Source organism: Heloderma suspectum, chromosome 2 (assembly GCF_057233095.1).
Source record: "Heloderma suspectum isolate Gila_16-S chromosome 2, 16-S_ref, whole genome shotgun sequence".
Taxonomy (NCBI): domain Eukaryota; kingdom Metazoa; phylum Chordata; class Lepidosauria; order Squamata; family Helodermatidae; genus Heloderma; species Heloderma suspectum.
The window spans coordinates 380153789-380178406 of NC_139459.1; the positions used below are offsets into that span (position 1 = coordinate 380153789).

A 24618-nucleotide genomic window follows, 5' to 3' on the forward strand; every position below is an offset into this window, starting at 1 on the left:
GCCAAAGCTCAAGAGACATTTTTTTATTTTTATTAGAGATTGCCTTTGACACTGATGACCTAAACATCAGAATTGAACGTAACACAATGTAACTTCTACACTATGCCTGAAAATAACCTGGTGCATATAATATCTCATGTGCCACGGAGAGCTTGGGCTGAGATCCCGGGCAGGCTGGGATGACTGTGCTTGTGGTGTAGTACAGAACTCCCCTTCTGCTCGGCACTCGCTGTATTCGGAGAGACTCAGCAGCCCCGGCCTTGCATGAGCTTCCCGGCTCCTTCTGACCAGCTGGCTCGGGAGGTGAGAGGAAGAGTCACAGTGGCAGTTCAGCAGGAAACCCGAAATGGTGTCACTGGTCCTGCCGCTGGTGCTGCTGCTGCTGCCTCCTGCAGCCTGTGAGATGCAGAGTTTAACGTGTCCCCCACATCTGATGGAACATCAAAAGGGAGCATCGAATTACTACCGGCCTGGAGACATCCTCATTAGTGGAGTCATATCTTCGCAAATGCTTGAATATCACGACCCATACATCTTTTCAGAGTCCCCGTTAAACAGGCGTGATTGGTAAGTCATGACCATTTCTTTGCTCCCCACCTGCAATCCAATTATCCCCATGTTTTGGAGACCATCCCTGGCAAATCACTCTCCCTGCTTTTCCCTCTTCTGTCTTAATCCTAAGGAGGATTAGGAGCTCCATTAACATGAAGGCAACATTTAGTCAAGTATGACTGCTCATGATTGGATAATAAGGGTTACCTTGCATAGTTTCAACCAAAAGAAAAAAAAAAGATCCCATATCTAATATACATTGTTACCTTGGCTGTCCTCAAGTTAATAATATTATTTTCCTTGTGAAGGACATAGTATTTTAGACATTAAGTATCAATAAACTGATTGATTTCTTGCAATTAAAATGTATGGGTTTGTGGACTTTTATGCTGGTCTGTAAACTCCAGGTGTGATGCAACCCTCCCTTAGGTCTGTCTGCCCCTGCTTTGGGACAGCTGTCCTCACTGTCCCACAAGCTTCAGTCCCCAAATTCACCAGGTACAAGTGACACCCAATATGCCTAGCTGGTTCCCTTTACCCAACCAGGAGAAGTACCCAGGAAATACGAATGCTATCGGTAGCACAGAAAGATGTACAAGATGTGGGGTTTTATCATTTAAAACAAACCATTTAAAGTTTATTTAATACAAGAGAAGTTATATCTTATCATTAATCACACAGTTCTCAGCCTTATCCTGCCCTTCTATCTCCTATTCCCACAACCCCACTATCTGGACGTGGCTTCCTCCATCCCAAAGGCCTGTCTCCAAACCCCATCTAACCACTCACTGTCTGCTCCTGCCTTTATAAACCTCCCACCTTTCCCTCACTTTCTGCCAAACAATTAACCCCCGCTCACCTGGGTTCTGTTTAACACAGCAAACACATAGAAACATCACTATAGACATCACACGGAAAGCATTGTGATTCTGGCACGGCACTCTTTTTGTGTAATGAATGTCATGGTTTTGTGAAATGGGCAGCTTGATATTCTCCAGTTCACAACCGAACCGGTGGCAACCAGGAAGTGACAACATGTCAACATCTAGTAACACAAAATCAAGGCCAGGGTCACAACTTCAAAGCCATCTTTAGATGAAAAAATGAGCCCCAGAACTTATGGTCTGCCTTCCTTGCAACGTGATGATGCTCATTTGAACTTTTCTGTGGCCAGTGTCAGAAGGAGATTTTGGAAGGAGCGTTTAGAGAGTGCCTCATAAGAAGGAGCCATTCTGCCTTTTGTGTGTGTGTTTAGAGAGTGCTAAGATTATTGTTGTCCTGGAATTAAGAATTCCAGGTTCATTTGCTTGGTTTTCTGGCAAGTGCCACATTTATCCCCACAACCACCCTGTGAGGTAGGTGAGGCTGAGAGTCTGCCACTGGCCAAAGTCATCCAGAGAGCTTCTCTTCCTCCTCACCTTCAAGGAAATGCATACCAAATGATTGGTTTTATGCCAGGTTTCATGTTCATCTTCCCAGCATTTTATCATCTCAACAACCGTGTAAGGTAGGTTAGCCTGACAGAGTATGACTGGCCCATTCTCTCTCTTAGTCTCCCTCTCTCTCTCTCTCTCTCCCTCTCACTCACACACACACACACACACACACACACACACACACAGGCATCCTTGGGTTTTTTCCTTAAAGGTTTTAGGTTTTCGTATTAAAATAGCTTACTACATACCTTAAACTACAGCTGAACACAAACAATGTGATAAACTCACCTTGTGCACTACCTAAAACTTCTGTTTCCTAACCTTCTAAAAACTAGAATACAGTCCTGAGTGTAATGCTGACATCTGTAATTTTTACTATACTAAGATTAAAGAACCCTCTTCCATCAAGTGTAGATCAGAAAATCTACCATTTTTCATAGTACTGTTCAGGAATCCACACTTCTCCCACAGAAACATGCTTAGGGGATTGCATTGTTAGTCTGGCTTAAAATATAAAATTAAAAAAAAAATGTAAAACATTTGTAAAAACACAGTGCCCTGCAAAAGTAGAAACCTGTGAAGAGTCTGGGAAGTAAGTGGCATCACAAACTACTCTTCTTTAGCTTTGCCCCTCCTGGGGAAAGGGGATGATAAGGTTTCTAAAGGAGGGTTGTGAAATGTAAACCACACCACCACCATCAGGCTGCTTTCAGTAACAAATGCTGCAGTTCGCCTTAGACACCTGATTTCAGGCATCTGAGGGCACAATCTCAGTCTAGAAAGCAGCTTGACAGGCATAGGATAGGTCAGTTTCTGGGAACTGACCTCAGAGCCCGCACTCCAAGGCCAGTTCCCAGAGAACCACCTCCCCCCGCACCTCGTAGGCGGTGGAGATTGTACCCACGCGTTGCACTCGGAAGAGAAGTTGGCAGGGAGGGCAGAGGTGCCTTCACGATGCTTCCTATGCATCATCTGACCTCTGCCTCCACCCCCCCTCCTGCTATGACTTCCAGCAGCTAGACAGCCAAAATGTCCTTGGTGTCCTGCAATTTGCCTTAGATGCCTGATTTTTAAGCGTGGCTTTGGGGAGGGGGCCGGAACGGGACTGGAAACTGCATGGGAAGCTCTCTGGAACAGCTTCTGCCGTCTCCTCCCCTCCCTGCCCAGGAACGCCTCATTTTCACCCTCTCTGTACTCCACATTATGAGGCACGGAGGGGCAGTCACCGTGCTTCTGCCCATGCTGGCTACTAGGGGGAGGGGACGGGGAGCCTGGTTTCCCAGCTCCCAGCTCCCAGTGCTGTCTATGACCTCAGAGGTGGGGAAACGAAAAATCCTCTCTCCCCCAGATGCTGTCTAGGGGACATACGATTGCCAAGTTCTTTTTAAAGAAATCCCTGCCTAATGGGCCTTATTTAGTCTTTTGCTGAACAGCAGTGGACTTAGCCCTATCTTGCTTTACTCCCATCTCCTTTACTAATTAAATCTCCAAAGAAGAAAACTGTTAATGAAGAAAACTGTATGGAATGGCTGGGATCCCACCAAGTTTGAACAGGGTTAGACTTTGATAAGATCCCGAGGGAGGGTCATGGAGCATTTTGCTATGCAATTTCGCCCTTCTCCGTTTGGATGGGATTTGGCGTGGCAGGGAGACAAACAGTAAGCAGTACTCCTACATTTTTGCTGCCAAGAGCTTTGGAATACAGATATACACAGAGACTCAATTTGCATTTTAAGCACTCTAATGGCCAGTTTACCTGCTCAGCTGCTCCCTTGAAAGGAGACACTTGGAAGACCAACGTCAGTGAGGGCAAGAAATTGTGCCACAGTGAGGCAGGAGTGTGGCCTCGTGTATTCCTAGGAACTCCAGGTATGGCTGGTGAGCCCATCATGGGAGGGATTAGAGCAGAGGACTAGTGTGGCTCCTGGAGAGAATAGCAGGCTGACAGAAAGTGATAGGAAGCTCCTCTGGCTGCTGCAGTGAATTTTAAGAGACCTCTTGTTTCGTAAGGGACTTCTAAGGCTGGGAATTCATAACCACATTTGATTGATTATGGGTTGATTATTTATGGACTGTAAAATTTTACAATGGTCTTGACAAGGAAACAGCACAGCAAGCAAGCAAGCAATCAAGCAAAGTAGCTGTTCCCTGTCGGACTGTTCTGTTGGCCTGGCTGGCTCCAGACCTCAGGAAACAAACGCTTTTCCTCCACGAGACCATTATTCGCTTCCCCCCTCAACGTTCAAAGCAGCTGTGAGGCGGGAAGGAGAAAAAGAGGCTTTTGCGGCTGCACATCATCATCATGAGAGTCCCATACATGCTCATTATACAAATAAAAACATATTTAGAAAATAAGTAAAGCAAGCTGTAAAAAAAAAATCCCATTCCACCAACTACAATAAAAGAGGAACAGGAAACCATCAATATTTAAAGGAAGTAGCCTATAATTTCTTCACAAATCCTGAGCACAAAAGGTCACCAAGCACTTTTGAGTGAGACAGAGTTTCTTTTTCTTTCTTTCTTTCTTTCTTTCTTTCTCTTTCTTTCTTTCTTTCTTTCTTTCCTTAACTGCTCTTTCTCCCTCAATCTTTAACCATTTTCCCTGAAATTTTCAGATTATGTAAAACCAACATTTCTTTCTGGCACACATACATTTCAGAACAATTGATTAGCCCTTTTTGAATTAATTACTGTTAGAATTACCCAGTCCCTGATTTCCATTTGACATCATGGAATCCTTATTTTACTGATTGCCATAACTATTGGAGCCGCTACTGCAGCTCCAGTAATCTCCCTCTCTCTCCTCTGAAGGCTGTCCATTTCTCCTCTCAAGAAATTGGGCAGAATCACTCCATCTTTGTTTTTAAGTGGCAGATGGATATTTATTTACTTTGTGATGAGGGTCACAAACCATCCTGTGAAAATCAGCTCTCCTGATGTTCAGGGAAAACTGGAGGCTAAAATTTCAGGGTCCCTCATAGGGCTGTGCAGGGACCCCTGATCCGACTCCGAACCCAGCTCCTTACTTGGACTGCCTCCCCCTCTGCTGCCACCACAGCTCCCGCCTTCACCACTGCTGCATCTTTGCTGCTGCTGCCTTGTCCACCACCGCCACCAACTCCTGAGGCCTGGACACATGGCAACTCTTCATGCAAGGAGTCGCCATTGTAAAAATGGAGACTCCCTGGAAGAAAACAAGTTGGCACACACCCAGGCCTCAGGAGATGGAGGTTGGTGGGGGCGGACAAGGCAGCAGCAGCGAAGTTGGCGACAGTGAAGGCAGCAGCAGCAGCACAGTGGCAGAGAAGGAGGAGGAGGAGAGGGCATCGGTGCGGGAGAAGACAGCTCAGGTAAGGACATGGGGGGCTTGGCCAGGGGGGCTGGGCTGGGGGCTGAAGCTCCAAAGTGCACTGAGTGCTTCAGTGAGACCCTGACTTACTCCGGGTCACTTCATGCCCCCTCCGCTTTACCTCGGAAGGGGCACATGGTGACCCAATGCAGCCTGCTTCGACTCAGGCTTTGGGCCTCGGGCCGAAGCTGTGCACAGCCCTAGTTCCTGGTATGGGATATCTAGGCACACTTGAAACAGGCTCAGCTTGGTCCTGATGTTGTAGGTGATGTTCCTTTGGGGACTGAGATATGGTGTTCATATTCACTCAGATTTATTTAAGTCGTACCAATAAGGACCAAAAGACATAAAAATGCATTTATTAAAGAAAGATAAAGAAAGATAAAGTTTAATACATGTGCAAACCTTCAGCCAAGCAGGGCTGTACTCACACATCCTGCATCTGTATGCCTACCACTCACAACTGTACTTTACCAGCAAGGGGATCCTCCTTTTTCTGACAAAGAACTGGAATGTTCAGTACAATACAGGACTTCCTTAGAGGCCCTGTAACCAGGAGAAAGACCCCCTGTCCCATTATGCATGGTCTGAAATACTCTTCCAAACCTGGAGACTTCTTTCTTACTACATATTCTAAAATCTTTATACCTATTGGTCCATGTTACATTATAGGTCATTCTATACCCAGAAAGTCCAACCTTTTCCCCAAGTTCTCTCCCCTATATCTGAATCATGTTCTTTGTGACTTAGTTCTGCTACAGTAGATTCCCCGACTTGCCCCATTACACATCAGCATTAATCCTCCTATAAGAACCATCTCTTACCCCTTAAACTTCAAACTCCCCATACCCCAAATTGTACCATATTGTTCTAGAGAATCCTTACACTGAGATTTGGATAGCATGAAAAGGGCTATAGATTTAAAAAAGAAAGAGACATCTTGTTTTCTTTGCATGAAGGATGACGGTGTGACACATCTCTTTTAATTTCTCTTATTGTTTTCAGTCGTGTACGTCTGCGGTACTGGCACAGCTTGTCCTTCTTGTTTGCCATCCAGGAGATCAATCAGAATCCCAGGCTCTTACCCAACATCACCTTGGGCTACAACATCTATGAGAGCCATTATTATGGAAGAACCACTTCCTATGCCATGCTACACCTGCTTACAGGTGGGAAAAGCAATCTTCCAAATTACAACTGTGGGAGAAGGAATAACCCGCTGGTCCTTGTTGAAGGGGTTGAATCTGACCTCTCCATCCTGATTTCAGTCATGTCAGGCATCTACAAGATCCCACAGGTATGAATGGGGAGGGGAGGGGAGGCCAGCTGCATTTCAATGGGAGCTGGCCTCTGTCAGCTTGGACTCCATTCCAAAGTATCTCTGCTCAGTGGGGAAGCAGGTCCTCTAGAGGGTATATTGGAGGTGAGTAGTGACCGTGGAAACACTGTTGAATGGGAGCCAAGGCAGCAGAATGTGCGGCTGAAGGAGGACTGTAATCAGGTATCAGTATGGGGGGTGGGGGCACTTGCCAAGACCTCATGGGCTGAGAGGGGCCCAGCCCCCAACCCTATCCATTCCTGCTTCTCTCCTTTTGGCTGTGATTGAATGGAGGTGAAGCAAAGCCAGCACTTGAATGCAGGGAAGTTCGCGCAAGCCAGATGATGACACTAAAGCAGGGGTGTTGCTCAACCAGGGATGGGCAAGAAGCACCCTGCAGGCCATATACGTCTCTGGTGGCTGAGGGGAGCCCAGTTCTACTGGGAAATAACATGCTCTCTCCCTGCACGATGTGTTCTCAGCACTCTGGGATTTGGGTCCTGTGGGCATATGTCGTGGTATCGGTGGGGTGCAGCCACTCCACTGTTTGAGGGATGGCAGTGTACCCACCAGACCCATGAAGTTACCCACCCTTGAACTAAAGGTACGGACCTGCTATCAATTCTGCTCAGGTTGCCCCTTCTTCTCTGTGATTCCTGAAAAAGGCTCTAGTGTGCCTCAAAAACAGGATGTGGAACACTCTTGGGAGGGGAGCTTACATCTTCCCCTTCTGTTAAGCTAACTCATGGCAGGGAGCAGGATTAACCTTTTTCTAGTGGTGTCCTCACGTGAACTGTTCTACGGTACCTGCAATAACTGGAAGGTTTCCATTCACTCCAATGGGGAAAAGAAAAGCATTGCCTTTGGGGTGCGCTTTTCATATGGGTAGGTTTGCTTGTGTCTCCTGTCCTCCCGCTGTCAAGGACCCCACTGTACCTCCTTGAGCAAATCACACAAAGAATGGAAGGGCCACAAAGGATCCTTTGGATATTTTAGAATTCCACCCCCATTTCTGTTAGAGATGAATGATTTCAGGTTAATAAAAATCTGACCTCATCCTGAAAACAAATGAGTGCAAAGTACCAGTTTCTTCCTTTCCTCACTAGATCAGTTATGGTGTTGCTAGTCGTGTTCTTAATGATAGAAGTCAGTTCCCTTTCATCCACCGGATGGGCCCAAGGGAAGAAACCCAGTATCAGGGGATTGTCCAACTGCTTCTGTTTTTTGGATGGACGTGGATTGGTCTCTTTGCTCCAGGCAATGACAATGGAGACAGGTTCTTGAGAGCCATGACACCCCTGTTGACCAGGAGTGGAATTTGTGTTGCCTTCTCACAACAACTACACTTAAGAATCAGACACGAGAGTAAATTATCTGTTGTGTGGAGACAAGTCAATGTAGTTGTATTGTACGCAGATGTTCAATACGTATTTCAGCCAGTCATCAATGTGCAAAGAATGCTTGAAATGAAAAAAAATGGAGCAAAAGTCTGGATCACAACAACTTTTCAAGACATTGACTTTAACCTGTTTGTTGATCGTGGTACCTTCAATTTCATCCATGGTTCTTGGACCTTCAAAGTGAATACACAAAAAAGGACAAAATATGATTACTATCAACCGTTTACCTCTCCTCTGCGTCTGTTTTGGGATGAATCCTTTGATTGTTTATCTTCAAACCATGTGTTTTCCAAGAGAAGCTGGAAAAGGTGCACAGAGAAAGAGCAACTGAGGACTCTGCCTCTGGAGGAAGTTGAGAGGGCCCTGTCCCAAGACAGCTTCAGTGCCTACAACAGTGTTCAAGCAGTGGCCCATGCTTTAAATGCTGCATATTTATCCCGATCGAAGCAGATGAGGCTGATGGTGGGTGGACGGGACAGTCTGAAACATCAAAAGCTGCAGCCATGGCAGGTATTGCATTTTTATTTTGCAACACCACCATAGTGGTGAAAGACTCAGTGTGGAGATGTAATGTGCACATTATCATTCTTAGTGCATTGATGAGTGGTTTCTGTGTCTGAGAGATAGCTTGGTATCCTGCTCTAGACAGGCCGCATTCCGTATGTAGGACCAGGTTCATCGCCTGTGGCACTCCTAGATCCATTGTTGTTGCTGGAGTTCTCCATGACCTCAATTGCTTGTGGTCCCTTTAACAGCTTTGTCTGCTTTTCCAGCTGCAGCCACTCCTAGATGGGTACAGCTTGGCCACAGTGGTACCGATATCAGTGACTTCAAATCTGGGCTACCAGCTCTATGTGAGGATATCCTTGAGACTGGTCCAGAAGGTACAGGCAGTGCAGAGTGTGACTGCCTGACAGTTGTCATGTGCCACCCCATAGCAGCATGTAACCCTTTGACTGAAAGCATTGCACAATGCCTATTTGATACCAGGCCTGGATTGAGGTTCGATAAAGGTCTGTAAAGCCAAGAACAACTTGGGACAAGGATACTTGAGGACATGCCTTCTTCTTTATCATCCTGCTCGATCACTGCTGTCTTAGGCAGAGGCACTCCAGACTGTCATCCACTCTGAGTTGAGATGGGACGTGCATTGGCCCCATTTTGTAGAGGATTAGAGCTCGAAGTGAGAACGACTAAGATATTGAATCTGCTTCCATGTTTTCTAAATGCTGTTTGTTTTCTCTGTTCTAGTTTCACGCTTTCTTAAGAGAAGGACAGCTTTCTAATACTTCCATGGAGGGATTGTATTTGGATGAGAATGGGGAGCTGGAACCTGACTTTGATATTGTGAATTGGGTGCTATCTTTCAGTTGCCATAAGGGTAGAGTGAAAATTGGGAGTGTACATAGACAGGCATTCACAGACATAAAGCTCACCATGAAACCAGAAGCCATTGTGCTGCCCAGGCATTTTAACGGGGTAGGGGAAATTATTTGTGTCACATTATTGATGTGTTAAATTCTAATAATATGTTGAATATTAAATGTGAGACTTCCAGTACAATTCTATGCACATTTACCTTACTTGAGCTATCAAGGAGGGGCTGGCGGAGGAGATCTAAGAAGTGATGAATGTGTCTTTGCACGATGGAGTGGTGCCTGCCACCTTGAAGGAGGTGGTGGTGTCCCCCCTGATAAAACCCTCCCCAGAGGTTTATAGGAATGACCACCCAGTCACTAATACCCCTGTTCTAGGTAAGGTGCTTGAGAAAGTGGTGGCTGGGCAACTGTAGATGTTCTTGGAGGATAGTGATTATCTCACCCCATTTCAGTCTGGGTTAAGGACTGCTTTGGGGACAGAATCACCTTTGGTGAGCCAGCTGGCTGACCTTTTGTGGGAGAGTGACAGAGTTAGTACAGCCCCATTGATCTTGCTTGAACTCTCAGTGGCTTTTGATACCCTTGACCACAATAGCCTTTTGCATCGTCTTGGTAAGCTGGGAACTGTTGGCGTTGTTCTACAGTTGGTATGCTCTTACTTGCATGGAGAGTTCCTGAAAGTAGTGGTTTATCAATCTATCAAATAAATAAATAAATAAATAAATCCTTGAGACAGCTTGATATCTCCAAAAGCTTGTCTTGGTCCTCCTCAAACTTGGCCACTTGGACCTCCATGTCTCATTCTTTCCTATTTCTTGCCTGTCTGTCTCTCCAAGGCCATTTATAAAGCAGATAATGTGTGTGGCTTTACTTTACACACATCTCCAGAATGCCATAATCCTGTTCAGATGGAGCAACATTAGCAGCAAACCCATCCAGGTCTCCATCCACACTCAGACTCTCATACTTTCTCCTTGCCACCATGCTCTGCAGTGCGATAGTACAGGAGGTCTCAAGTTACTCTAAACTGGAGAACTCCAGAGATCAAACTGGAAGCTTGGAGATGCCAGATGGGGCTTCTTTCTAAGGCAGTTGAGGTGGGCACTGGGGCAGGTCATAAAGGCAGCATCACATCTATTTTAGAAGCGCTTCATCAGCTCCCAGTCAACTTCAGGATGCACATCAAGGTCCTGAAACAATTGAACCACTGCACAATATAGAATCAGGGTAGTACAAGGGACATCTTCCGTATGACTCATGTATGTGTTCTCTCAGAACAAATGATGAGGCCCCCTCCAAGTAGCACAACCATCTGAAGTCTGGCTGATAACAATCTGCAGGAAGGTATTTTGTTCTGTGGCATCATCCTTGGATAGTTTGGACTACCATGAGCATCAAGTAAAAAGTCCAAGGGTCCTTTTGGTCATTTCGATGGGATTTTTTATGATGTGATACTTCAGTGTACTTGTTTGTTTTTGCTTAATTTATTTGTCTAATTTGACGTATTCTGTGATTTTATATATGGTTTTAAACCTTTGTGAGCCCTGTCTAGGGATGGCTGAGAAATCCACCATGGATTCCAATGAGGCCGGATTCTTTAGAATCCACCTCTCCCATGGAGTCCGTGGAGGAATTGACTACTCCCCCCCCCGAAACGCTATTTGCGTTGCCCTTATTTTCGCCGTAGTCTGTGTAAATCTTTACGTAAACTACCGGGACCAAATAAGGAACGCAAATGGCGGTGCCCATGGGCGCTGCCATTTGCGTACACGCTTTTTGTTTTTGTTTTTCAAAGTCACCCATGATAGGCTACGTAACTATTTGCGTAGCCTATCATGGCTGACTTTGGAAATCTAGCCGTGATAGGCTACGTAAATCGTTACGTAGCCTATCACAGGTGTGTGTGGGGTTTTTTTTTACATTTTATTTTTTATTTCGCGGCCGGGGAGATGAGGCGCTTCTCCCCGGCCTGAATTTCAGCCGGGCGAGGCGGGACGCCTCCCCCTCTGGCCTGAACTTTGGGGGGAGAACCAAAGTGCCTCCCCTCCCACCGCGAAGCAAGCTGCAGGCCAGGTAAGTGACTTTCGTAAATCCCTAGTGTGAGCCCTGTGTAGGGATGGCAGAAAAATTCACCATGGATTCCAATGAGGCCGGATTCTTTAGAATCCGCCCCCCCCCCCCAGAGTCCGTGGCGGAATCGACTACTCCCCCCCCCAAATCCTCCCTGGACAGACCCTTCCTGCTTCCGGCTGGTCTGGGTCTGTCCTCTGCTGCCGTCCATCCGCTGCCATTTACGTCCCTGCTCTATTAAATGTTTACGTAGCCTATCACTGAAAAGAGCAGGGACACAAATGGCATCCCCTATGCCGGACGCCATTTGAGGCCACAACCCGGCAGCAGACAGAAGTCTGGCTGTGGTCCGGCTTGGCCTGCGGCTCTGCAGACCTGCTGCAGAGTGGGGCTGGTCTAATCGCCTCCCCACACCCCGTGGAGGCCCGGACCAGACCAGTAAGTGGGTTTCGTATACCCCTAGCCATGTCAAGAAATTATTTTGGGGCAAAAAGGCATGATAACAATAGAAAACACAAATCAAAACCATCTGTTCTTATTTACACTGATCTGATTCACAGTGGGATTTTTCCCCACCCTGAACCTGTGAAATTATATGTACTCCATACTGCTTTGGGAGTCTTGGCATTGAAGGTGGCTTTCCCGTTTGCTGATTTTACTCTTTTGTATTGTAAGTTGCCTTTGCAAGTCCCTGGTATTGAATGGTGGGTATGAAATATATTAAGGGTGCAATCTTATGAAGATAGGTGGCCACCTCCAAACTCGGAGGTGATCACCTATCCAACGCAGGACAGGAGAAGCATAGAGGGGATCATTCCCTCTGCACTTCTCCACCCTGCATTTGTGGCTAGACAGCCTATTTCAGCTGTCTAGCTGCGGGAGGGCGGAGCAGGGGAGAAGGCTGCTGGATGACACATAGGATGTGTCATACTGCCATTTCTGCCTTCCCCTCCCCAGAATGCTCCCTGGAACACCCTGTTTTGGCTGCTCTGTGCTCCTCTCATGAACGGGGAACACGGGGCTGTTCTGAGCTGCCTGAAGTGCAGAAGCGGGGGAAGGTTGGTTTTCCGGGAACCAACCTCGGAGCGTGGGCTTCGAGGTTGCTTCCCGGAAAACCAGATATACTATGGCTGGCTAGCTGCTAACTAGTGGCCATAGGACCGCTCTCTAAACAAATAAGATAAATACATCTGGATTTCAAAGGTGCTTCCAGATAAAGCTTGTATTGTGCAATTGCCCTGCCTGACCCAAAGAAATGGGTGGGGGGTGGGTGGGGGGGTGGGGGGAGGTGTCGGTCCAGATGATGGCATCTTCTATTTGAAAACCACTCCATGTTTTCCCACTGTTTCTTCCTCCTTATTTTGTTTCACCTGGGGCTGCTCTACATGAGGTTCTATTTTATTTTTTACCAGCATTGTAATGCATAGCTCACTTGCGTATCACGCAACACGCACCTGAAACAGTCCTCCGTACGCTATTTCTCCCTCTTTGATGTTCTTTTCTATCTACTCTGCCACTGAGGAGCATAAACATCACACAAAGAAGAGAGGGGTGTTTCTGGTTGTGTTGCCAAGATTATGCGGTTGCATCCCTAAAAAGGCGAATCCCCCCCCCCTTATTGTTCAGGATGGATTATCTGATTGACTTCTGCCCAGTCTATTAAACTATTCAGTAGGAATCTCAAGTTTAGAAGCAATGTCTAATAAACTAATAGGTCTATAATTACTGGAGCTTGTTTGGTCACCTTTTTTGCAAAAGGGGAACACAATACTGTTTTTCAATCCCTGGGGCATCCAACCTGAAGAGTTAATAAACGAGAACAGTCTTGCTAGAATAGGTGCCCACTGATCTGAGTTTGCTTTAAATCATTCTGGTGGTATCATATCCTCACCTGGGGCTTTACCACTGGTCAGGTGAGAAATCAGTCTTTGGTTTCTTCAGCTGTTACAGGGGTCAATTCTGGAGTATCTTTCAAGGTTTGTAGCTTCACCTCTACATGAGATCACCCTTCTTCTACCTCACCAAAAACGACTTGAAAATGATCAACCCATACAAGAGGTGAAATTTGGGCTTCAGAGATAATTCGAACTTCTTCGAGACCTGATGAAACCATCTCCCCAAACATATGTTCTTTTTCCTGGAGACAAGACAATCCCAGTTCTTGCCATAGATACTTAGAGTATTTCAACATCTTTTTTTTAGAAGCTTTTTAAATAGACATTGCTTCTTAGCAATAGCCAAAACTGCTTGTTAGGTTTAAAAAGAAGGCAAGATATTGCAAAACCAAATGAGTTCTTTCCTCGCTTTCCTACACTCATGGTCAAACCAGGAGGCTTCAGAAATAAAGCTGTTTCTAGGTCTGAACGTTTTTAACCAAAGAGGGGTTCGAGTTATTGGAGCTATTGCTCTTAGTGGGGTTTATTCCACACTTGGTTTAACAGAGATAAGATCAATGGAAGTGATCACTCTCAGCTTGCTCCTTAGTTTGAAACTTTGCCACATGGGGCAATAATGTAGTAGGCATTAGTTTACCACACTCCCACCTCTAGAGCTCAAGAATGCAAAGTTCCCATCAGATTTATCAAGTTAAGTTCCATGTACACCCATTAACAGATGTTTATAGAAAATCTTCAGTAGTTCTTGACCACTAGAGTTTCAGATCTCATCCAATGAGCAACAGCCCAGCGGAAAAATATCCTCCATGTACGTGGAAATTTGACTGCCTTCAGATTTGAATCCTACACCTATATGAGGATTAAAATCTCCACATATTAGAAGAACAGTGCCAGGGTAGCATAATAAGATAGTATCCAGAAGACTGACTAGACTATTCCGTAATGACAGCTCTGCTGGAGGAATGTAAAGATTTCTACAAATAATCTTTCTGCCCTTCCTGTGGTGAATAATCAAAGTCCGGATGTATTGACATATTTTACTGCTGCTCTTCGTTGCTCTGTTTTATGTCTGTTCATTCATTCTCAAACAAATATTTTATTGTATATGACTAAAAGCCATTACAAACAACAGAGCTAAAGACATGATGCAACAACAACAGAAACCATGATTCAAGTTAATATATCACCTGCACAGTTAACTGCAATAGCTTTCAGAGTGACTGCAAAAGATATGTGTTGAAGCAGTAGCAAACAAGGCTGTTTTATATGTAATATAAGGATTGTGATGGCACAGGAACTGGTTTCATGGTTGCTGTTTTCTTGCTGCTGTTTGTAATTTCTGTTATTCTAGGACTGTATTATAGTCCTATTTACTTTGATATTATACCTTGCATCTTTCTCTACAGTGTCTTCAGACATGTATATAAAAGGTGGGATATGCTGGTTAAAACAAACACACAAACTAAAGAGGTTTCCCTGCCATGGTGTTGAGTAAAAATATTGCAAAAAAACCAAAAACAAATCCACCTCACTCTAGGGAGACACTGAACATAGGCCTGAGGTCATTTCGAGTCACTAGGACTACGGAGTCTGTGGGGTCCTTTCAAAACTCTATGATTCATTTCCAGAGAGACAAATGCATCTTTTTTTCTTTGTGCTGCTTCTCTTTTTTGCTAGACCATGCCTCGTTCCAGGTGCGTCAAGAGCTGCCGCCCCGGATATGCCAAAGTGATTCAGGAAGGAAAGCCACCTTGCTGCTATGCTTGTGCTCCATGTGCGGAAGGGACAATCTCCATTCAAGAAGGTGGGTGACCTCAGAGGTGTGGACTTTCTCTTGGGCAAATATTTACATTGGCCTAATACTTTCCTCTACTCTGTTTTAATTCTCCCTTCTATTCATTTAAAACCATTTAACAAAACCTTCCATGAATGTGTAAGATAAGAAGGCTTTATGAAGGATTCCTACACTGTGTAGGAAGCTTAAGGGGAGTTTGTTGGAATTAGCCATTTGCTATCACTTAGCCTAACATACCCCACAGGGATATGCTGAAGATAAAAATAGGATAACACAGAGACTCTCCTGAACAATGTTTGGCTTGTCACACTTGCGAATTCATATTAGAGCAACACAGGATGCTACCTTTATTCCAAGTCAACCAAAAAGTCCCTCAAGCTCAGTATTGGCTATTTTACACAGGCTGGCATCAGCTCAGTTAAGTCTCTCAGATCCAGGTTTCCTGCCCCAGTGACCTGAGATCCTTCTTTGGTGATGAGGCCATGGGTGGATCCTACTGATCAAAAAGCAGGTCCTCTACCAGGGAAGTTCTCTCTCTCTCTCTCCGCCCTCAATTACACATTGTTGTTTCCTGACCTCTTCCATGCTCCCATCTCTCTTCCGAATGGAATAGAACACAGCAGGTTCTGGATGTATGACTGATATTAATGACACTGAGGTCCCCCCTTCTTTTCAGATGCAGACCATTGCACCAAGTGTCCAGAAGATCAACATCCAAACAAGGCCCATGATCAATGTGTCCCCAAAGATATAACTTTCCTCTCCTATAAAGAACGCTTGGGGATCATCCTGGCTTCCTTTGCACTATTCTTGTCTTTAATCACAGCCTTTGTGTTAGGAATCTTCATTAAATACTTAGAAACACCAATAGTCAAAGCCAACAACCGGAACCTCTCCTACATTCTCCTTGTCTCCCTCCTGCTTTCCTTTTGGTCCTCCTTCCTGTTTATTGGCTATCCAAGGAAAGTGACCTGCCTTCTCCGACAAACAGCCTTCAGCATCATCTTCTCAGTGGCTGTCGCATCTGTGTTAGCCAAAACGATCACCGTGATGCTGGCCTTTCTGTCCACAAAGCCAGGGAACAAGGTGAAGAGATGGCTGGGGAAGAGTCTTGCCAACTCCATTGTAATTTCTTGTTCCAGTGTCCAAGTTGTCATCTGCTCCATTTGGCTGGGCATCTCTCCACCCTTCCCTGACTCTGACATGCAGTCCCAGCCTGGGCAGATTACCCTGGAATGCAATGAAGGCTCTGTCGCCATGTTTTATACTGCTCTTGGCTACATGGGCTTCCTGGCTGCCATCTGCTTGATGGTGGCTTTCCTAGCTAGAAATCTGCCTGGGGCCTTCAATGAAGCGAAGTTGATCACCTTCAGTATGCTAGTCTTTTGCAGTGTTTGGGTCTCCTTTGTGCCCACCTACCTGAGCACGAAGGGGAAATACATGGTAGGCGTGCAGGTCTCCTCTATCTTGTGCTCAAGTGCTGGGTTACTGGGCTTCATCTTTCTTCCCAAGTGCTACATTATTGTATTGAGGCCAGATCTGAATAGAAAGGAGCATCTCTTCCTGAAAACTAAAGATGGCATCTTATCAGGGTTAGAGATGAGGAAGAATTCCACCCCCACTACAGTCTGGATAAAAATCACGTGTTCTGATGGAGGCAAAAGAATTATGGAACAGATCCGGGGCCTGTTGCTTTCCCGTGGGTTGCAGGTAGTTCCAAAAATAGAGGGAGGCCTTCCATGCAAGGAGGGGGAACCCTGGAAAAAATATTTATATTAACCTTCTGGCATCACATCCTTCTAGCAATTGTTCACTTACCTTTTCAAAACTAGGACTCATGGATGCACTTTTGCGACCAGTGGGTACCTTTTAAAATTGTAAATAAAAACTATGGATTAGGAATTGGTGGGGAAGTTGTGCCCCTCCAAATGTTTTGGCTGGCAACTCCCATCATTCCTCACCAGTGGTGATACTGGCCAGTGCTGATGGGTGTTGTAAATGTAAACATCTGGAGGGCCAGGAGTTGCCCACCCCTGGATTAGGAGGGCACCAAGAGTGGTCTTGAATGAGGGACCCGAGTGGCAGTGTCCAAGCACCTCCCTGCTCGTGCCTGCCTGGAGCCATTCAAGGGGAAGGAACTGGTGGGCTGGTCTCACCTATGTTGCAGCATCACCAACATTGCAGAGGGGCAGAGAGCCTCACTCCAGCCTCCAGCCCAGCAGGGATCAGGAGGCACAAGAAGCCAACAGGGTCTCTCTATTGACTCTTGCCTGGCTGACAAGGCTGAGCAGATTTGCAGATGGAGTTTCTGATCCTTCTGCTTGATCACCTCAGGGACCAGCCATTTTGCTCAGGACCACCAGACCATCTTCTACTATACTCCCCTCATCACTGAGTGACAATCAGATGCATTATTGAAATACATGTCTTCATTTGGAGACTGGGAGGAAGGTGGGAAAAGATCCCCTCAGGCCCCTGATCCAGTTAGACTGTCCCTCCCTTCCCCCACAGGAATTCCTGTCATCAACCACCCTGCAAGATATGGCATTTTTAATATTGTTTTCAGTGGTTTCCATGGATGTATTGTTGTCTTACTTGTAGACCACTTTGCTAGGTGCTTACCCTGAAAGGTGGTATACAGATAATTGTTAAGCATGAATACATTTCTCAAAAAGAAACAATCCTTTGGTTTAATCCTGTTCCTGATTAAAACAGAGATGCTACAAGACTTGCTCTTGCAGACAGCAAATGCCAAGCAACAACTTCAACCTTCATATGTTCATTGTACTGTGGTGTAGCCTATTCAGGAATGCCATATAGATCATGGAAGATGATTTGGACATCATTCAAATGAAAAGAAAAAGAACAAAACATGTGTATGTCACTTCTGAATATTTCCCCCATCTGAAATAAAACAGACACCCACTCGCTTGTGTTATGCACAACCCTCAAGAACCAAAGAACACCACAGACTGACACACTGACATTATGTCCTCACTTAGAAAAAACATCATCTTTTTTTTCCCAGTAGAAAAAAAAAATCCATCCAGAGATATCTGCAATACATAAATACATTTCTCCAAAGGGAATAATCCTTCCGTATGATTCTGTTCCTGATAAAAACAGAGATGCTACATTTCTTGCTCTTTCAGACAACAAATTCCAAGCAACAACCACAACCTTCATATGTTCGTTGCATCATGTGGTAGGCCATTGAGGAATGCCATGCGATATGAATGATATCTGATGATGATATGAAATCTTGTCAACTAGAATTCATTTAAAAATTTAAAAAAAATTTCATGGCGCATTTGTCTCCCACATTACTATGAGATCATCCAAACACTTGTTTTTGTTATGCACAACCCCAAAGAATAAATTATTATTATTATTATTATTATTATTATTATTATTAAAAAGACACTCCACAGACTGACACATTGGTCCCATGCCCTAACTTAGAAGACACATTTTCCCATTTTCTGTTGTCAAAAATCTTTCTTAATCTTCCCTCAAGGGGAGATACTCCAGCCCCTTGACCATTTTGGTTGCCCATTTCTGACCTTTTTCTAGCTCTACAATATCTTTTTTTAGGTGCAGTGACCAGAACTGTGCCCAGTATTCTGAATGTGGTCGCACCAATGAGTTGTGTAAGGGCACTATGATATGGGCAGTTGTATTCTCAATAAATGGAGAGGGGGGAAAGAGGTCCTGTCAAAGGACTAGTCTAGGAGTGATGACTGTGGGTGGTTCATGATCTTCAGCATGGTTCACTATAGAGAGCTACAACCCACAGTTTCAAAATGTAAAGTAATCATCAGAGAGTGATTTTTGCCTTATTCATCACCTCTCTCTGCATGGCAGATGTTTCAAATGCAGGGAAAGGATGACCGAAAGGAGGAGCTCTCCATGGCTGGAAACAGACAATGGTTCATTTACCTTCTCAGAGGTGATGGCAATTTGAAAGAGGGATCTCTGCTTGTAGTGTGGAGACTCATCCCACTTTTGCCTCTGGTTAGAAAGGTCTTGTGGGTTCTTATAGTGTTCCAAAGCCTGCCAAACCTGTTTAACCAGAAGCAACCATGGGACAAAATAAAGGTATGTGGGCATGACATGGGCAGCGATGTCTCCCTCGAGACCACTGCCCTTCAGCTCTCTGGAAAAGTCTTTTCTTTCTCCCGCCTAAATGGAGAGGGGGGAGGGAAAGCAGGAGGACACACTTTCCCCTTGTGAAGGTGAGCATCTCTCCCACTCAGTCACAACTGCTGCTGCTGCTGCTGTGGACTCTTTCTACACCTAAATGTGTACTGAGTTGGTTGGAATCTGAGTTCCCACAGGAAAAGGGAATAAAGGGAGCAGGTAACCAAACAATATTCTGCCACAACACCTAACATTGAAAAACATCTTTTTAAGGTCTACCCCACAGAGCAGAGGGCTGAATCCGAAGTGCTTTGACTCTGTGTGGCATTTTCAGGGGGCTGGAGGGGCTGCCGTGGGAAGGGGGGGTGGGGAGTCCACTTCCGCTAGCGCACCTCATCCAGCTCAGTCTGGATCCAACCCCTTGTTCTTCCCTCTGCACAGCTTCACAGGGGGTGAATTCACACAGCCAGTATTTGGCCTATGGAATTCAGTGCCACTTCTTGTAGCAGCGAATGCCACAGGCCAAACATCAGTGGTGTGAATTCACGGCTCTGTAAAGCTGTGCAGAGAGACTTAGGACTGCACTCCACAGGCGGGGAGAGGGGAAGCTGGGAGAATCGATGTTCGTGGGTGACAGAGGAGAGAAAGGCAGGGGCAGAGCTGGGGGAAGCCCTGAGCAAGCGGCTCACCATTCTGGGACTGGATGCCGAGGTGTCAGAGGAAGGAGAAACAGCAGCAGGAGAAAGATGGTGGATCCCCCCCCCCGTCTCCGGCCTGTCCCCATGAAGGTGAGAGGGCAGCCTGTGGACGAAACGGGTGGAGGTGAAAGCTGGATCTTGGCGCCTCTGGCTGTCCCTCTTCTGCAGCCTGCCAGCCCCCTTTTTCCCAGAATGCTGCAGGGGGCCAGCAAGCCCGAGGAGCAAAAGGCTGGGGAGGTGGGGGCTGCTTTGCAACAGCCGAGGGGAGAAGCTGGAAGCTCTGCCAAAAGAGCACACAGAACGTCTCCTGGCAAACGAAGAAGGAAGCATGAAGAAAAGAGGTCACTGACTGTGCTTCTGTCCAGGGCTGCGCAGGGACCCCGGATCTGACTCAGAAGCGGCTTCGTGGCTTCGGTGGCGGGCCCGATTCTCCTCGGGCTGATTCGGCCGCTGTGACCTGATTAGGCCCTGAACCTGAAGCAGGATTCGGATGGCCGAATCCCATCTCGGGGGCCCCAGACACTCTCTCGCTGCCAGGGTCACTGTCTATCCCAGGAATGCTGGCAGGAGGATCTCTGCCAGCTGCTGTGCCTGTGAGAGATGAGCGCGCTCCTCTCCCACGGATTGCTGTTCCTCCTCAGAATCAGAGCTGCTCTGGAGTTCTATCGGCTCAGTTTCCACCCTGACAGATGAATGCTTCCTTGAGTGCTGGATTGACTATGGGTTCCTCTTTTCTCCATGTTCATGTCTCTCGGCAGGAGGAGACAGAAATGCATGTGGTGGTGGTGGTGGCAAGAGAATTACTTAGGCTGCTGTAGGATGGAGTCCTTTGCTGCTGGCCTTCCCGCCTCCTACCCCAAAATTGCTAAATAAATACTACATAGGGGCACATTATAAAGCACATTAACCCTGCAAAGCCTGAAAAGCCCAGGATGATGGAGGATGGAGTCCTTCTCAGGCCTAAACACAGGCTGCTGGCCTGGCTTTCCTGCCCTCACCCCCAAATCACTAAATACTAACTAAATAGGGGCACATTGTAAAGCACATTAATCCTGGGAAGCAGGAAAAATTGAGGGACCCCCTCCCCTCCCCCTCCCTTGAGTTTCCTCCCCCAATGACGTTATCTTCCTGGCGGGGTGGAGAGTGGCCTGGAGGGATCTCAGTCACCTGACCTCACCTGACCTCAGCTCCACAGACAGGAAAGAAAAAGACTGGGGCTACGTGCACTCCGTGACTCAGTCAGGCTTCACGTGCAGTTCATCACTCAGTCCCTCCCAGAGAAAGAAGGCTGCGTCATCACAGGAAACTGCACATTGATTTTCATAAAATCCCTTTTGCGGTCTCTTTAATTCATTCTGATTTATGGCATTTCTTTCTTAATTATCTTCATAAAATCCTCCATTTGGCCTACAAAATAAAAGGGTCTGTGTGAGCTCCGTGACGGGTCGACCGGGCCGCCCCGTTCCAAAGAGGATTACGAGGACCGGATGTGTCAGAATTCAATCCCATTTAAAATTAGGGCGGATTTCTCTGACAACCCTAGTTCCTGATAAAACAGAGATGCTACGTGACTCGCTTTTTCAAATAACCAATATGAAGCAACAACTGCAGCCGTCATATGTTCTTTGTACTGCTCTGTAAGCCATTCAGGAATGCCTAGGGATGCATGAAATGGACTCACTGTTTCGTCTGGTGTCATTCGCGGTGGGCGGGAGGCACTCCGTCCCTCCCCCCGGAATCTTCACTGGCCAGCTCGGCTCTGCAGCAACTCTGCAGAGCCGCCGGCTGGGGCCACCCGCAGCCGGACATCCGGCCACTAGGCTGCGCAGGGACGCAAATGGCAGCCACCATAGCTGCTGCCATTTGTGCCCCTGTCTTTTGCCGTGATAGGCTACGTAAATATATACGTAACTTAGACGACAATAGGCAGGGACGCAAATGGCGGTGGCTACAGCGGCCGCTGTTTCCGTTCCTGCCTATTGCCATGATAGTCTACGTATGTATTTATATAGCCTATCACGGCCTCCGCAGGGACGCAAATGGCATCCCTGCATTAGCCATGATAGGTTACATAAATACTTAAGTAGCCTATCATGGCCATTCGAAAGGAGGCGAATGGTGGCCACAGATGCGGCCGCCATTCGAGGAGCACCGGAACGGCCGACAAAGGTAGTCTCCGTTCCAGACACATTTTGCAGAGTGGTGTGGTGGGCCACCATTCAACATCACACTAATTCAAGTCTATGCCCCAACCACTGAGGCTGAAGAAGCAGAGTTTGATCGGTTCTATGAAGACCTACAACACCTTCTAGAACTAACACCAAAAAAAGATGTCCTCTTCATCATAGGGGATTGGAATGCTAAAGTAGGAAGTCAAGAAATCACCGGGATAACAGGCAGGCATGGCCTTGGTGTACAAAATGAAGCAGGACAAAGGCTAAGAGAGTTTTGCCAAGAGAAAACGCTGATCATAGCAAACACGCTTTTCCAACAGCACCAGAGGCGACTCTACACCTAGACATCACCAGATGGTCAATATCGAAATCAGATTGATTATGTCCTTTGCAGCCAAAGATGGAGAAGCTCCATACAGTCAGTAAAAACAAGACCTGGAGCTGACTGTGGCTCAGATCATGAGCTGCTTCTAGCAAAATTTCAGCTGAAATTGAAGAATGTAGGGAAAACCACTAAACCATTCAGGTATGACCTCAATCATATCCCTTATGAATATACAGTGGAGGTGAGGAATAGATTTCAGGGATAAGACCTGATAGACAGAGTACCTGAGGAACTATGGACGGAGGTCCATAACATTGTTCAGGAGGCAGCAACGAAATCCCTCCCAAAGAAAAAGAAATGCAAGAAAGCCAAGTGGCTGTCTGATGAGGCTTTACAAGTAGCTGAGGAAAGAATGGAAGCGAAAAGCAAGGGAGAAAGGGGAAGGTATATGCAACTGAATGCAGAGTTCCAGAGAATAGCAAGGAGAGACAAGAAGGCCTTCTTAAATGAACAATGCAAATAAATTGAGGAAAACAACAGAATGGGAAAGACTAGAGATCGTTTCAAGAAAATCGGAGATCTCAAGGGAACATTTTGTTCAAAGACGGGCATGATAAAGGACAAAGAAGGCAGGGACCTAACAGAAGCAGATGAGATTAAGGTGGAAAGAATACACAGAAGAACTATACAGGAAAGATCTGAATGTCTCTGATAGCCATGCTAGTGCGGTCACTGAACTTGAGCTGGACATCCTAGAGAGTGAAGTCAAGTGGGCTTTAGTAACAAAAAAGCTATTGGAGATGACAGTATTCCAGCTGAGCTATTTAAGATCCTAAAAGATGATGCTGTTAAAGTGCTGCACTCAATATGCCAACACATTTGGAACACTCAGCAGTGGCCACAAGACTGGAAAAGGTCAGTTTACATTCCAATTCCAAAGAAGGGCAACGCCAAAGAGTGTTCAAACTACCGCACATTTGCTAGGGGTGGACGAAAGTCACTTACCTGTCCTCGAAGCTTGTTCGCGGTGGGGGGAAGGCGCTTGGCTGCTCCCCCCGTGAAGTTCAGGTGGAGCGGGGGAGGCTTCCCGCCTCGCCCGGCCGAAATTCAAGCCGGGGGGGAGGCTTCCTGCCTCGCCCTGCTGAAATTCAGGCTGGGGAGGAAGCGCCTCACCTCGCCCGGCCGCGAACTCAAAAGTTTAAAAAAAAAAAAAAAAAACGCCCCCGTGATAGTCTACATGACAATTAACGTAGCCTATCACGGCTAGATCTGCAATGTCAGCCATGATAGGCTATGTTAATCATCACGTAGCCTATCACGGGTGACTTAAAAAAAAAACAAAACGCGCGTACGGAAGGGCGGCCCCCATAGGGAGCCGCCATTCGCGTTCCTTATTTGGTCGCTGTAGTCTACGTGAATCTTTACGTACACTACAGCGACCAAATAAGGAACGGGAATGGCGGCTCCCTATGGGGGCCGCCATTATCCGTACGGGCTTTTTTTTTTTTTTTTTAAAGTCACCCGTGATAGGCTACGTGATGATTTACGTAGCCTATCACGGCTGACTTTGCAGATCTAGCCGTGATAGGCTACGTTAATCGTCACGTAGCCTATCATGGGGTTGTGTTTTTTTTCTTTTATTGGAATGGCGGGGGCGGCAGCCGGTCGAAAGACCGGCTGCCACTCCCGCCCCGGACGAACACCCGCCGAACCGCCGGCCTGACCCGCCGCCGGGACAGACATTCAGCAAAGGTAAGTCCCATCCCGGGGGGGGGGTGCGGGGGGGTGGAGAATTTCTCCCTGAAACTTGTTCGGGGGGCCGAACACGTTGGCGCACGGCCCCCCGAAGTTTCAGGGAGAAATTCTCCGCCATCCCTAACAATTGCGCTCATTTCACATGCCAACAAGGTGATGCTCAAAATCCTACAAGCTAGGCTTCAGCAGTATGTGAACAAAGAACTACCGGAAGTACAAGCTGGGTTTTGAAGAGGCAGAGGAACAAGAGATCAAATCGCCAACATTTGCTGGATTATGGAGAAAGCAAGAGAATTCCAGAAAAAACCCTATTTCTGTTTCATTGACTACGC

The 24618-nt window shown here is 46.5% G+C and overlaps 2 protein-coding genes across 2 annotated transcripts; one reads left to right on the forward strand and one right to left on the reverse strand.

The window, feature by feature from the left end:
* Positions 1–23686, reverse strand: LOC146356353 (uncharacterized). Its single transcript, XM_084832599.1, has 4 exons — positions 23537–23686; positions 20024–20135; positions 19134–19256; positions 1–430 (listed from the first exon to the last, which is right to left on the reverse strand). Exons 2-4 carry the CDS (start codon positions 20116–20118, stop codon positions 67–69), a joined length of 582 nt encoding a protein of 193 aa, XP_084688725.1. The 5' UTR covers positions 20119–20135; positions 23537–23686; the 3' UTR covers positions 1–66.
* On the forward strand, positions 9683–18797 carry LOC146356354 (vomeronasal type-2 receptor 26-like). The gene is made up of 4 exons (XM_084840036.1): positions 9683–9809; positions 15077–15127; positions 15871–16904; positions 18789–18797. The coding sequence occupies exons 1-4, from the start codon at positions 9683–9685 to the stop codon at positions 18795–18797; spliced, it is 1221 nt and encodes a 406-aa protein (XP_084696162.1).
* Positions 23687–24618: the final 932 nt, after the last annotated feature.

What these genes read in the sequence shown, in the direction of transcription:
- LOC146356354 (XM_084840036.1), top strand. Translation starts at nt 9,683, where the DNA reads ATGAATGTGTCTTTGCACGATGGAGTGGTGCCTGCCACCTTGAAGGAG. An exon ending in CACTAATACCCCTGTTCTAG is followed by an intron (nt 9,810 to 15,076) that starts GTAAGGTGCTTG and finishes CTTTTTTGCTAG; the next exon opens with ACCATGCCTCGTTCCAGGTG. An exon ending in GCCGCCCCGGATATGCCAAA is followed by an intron (nt 15,128 to 15,870) that starts GTGATTCAGGAA and finishes CCTTCTTTTCAG; the next exon opens with ATGCAGACCATTGCACCAAG.
- LOC146356353 (XM_084832599.1), bottom strand. Translation starts at nt 20,118, where the DNA reads ATGGGGACAGGCCGGAGACGGGGGGGGGGATCCACCATCTTTCTCCTG. An exon ending in CGGCATCCAGTCCCAGAATG is followed by an intron (nt 19,257 to 20,023) that starts GTGAGCCGCTTG and finishes CTGGTTAAACAG; the next exon opens with GTTTGGCAGGCTTTGGAACA. An exon ending in TTGCCATCACCTCTGAGAAG is followed by an intron (nt 431 to 19,133) that starts GTAAATGAACCA and finishes ATGTTCCATCAG; the next exon opens with ATGTGGGGGACACGTTAAAC.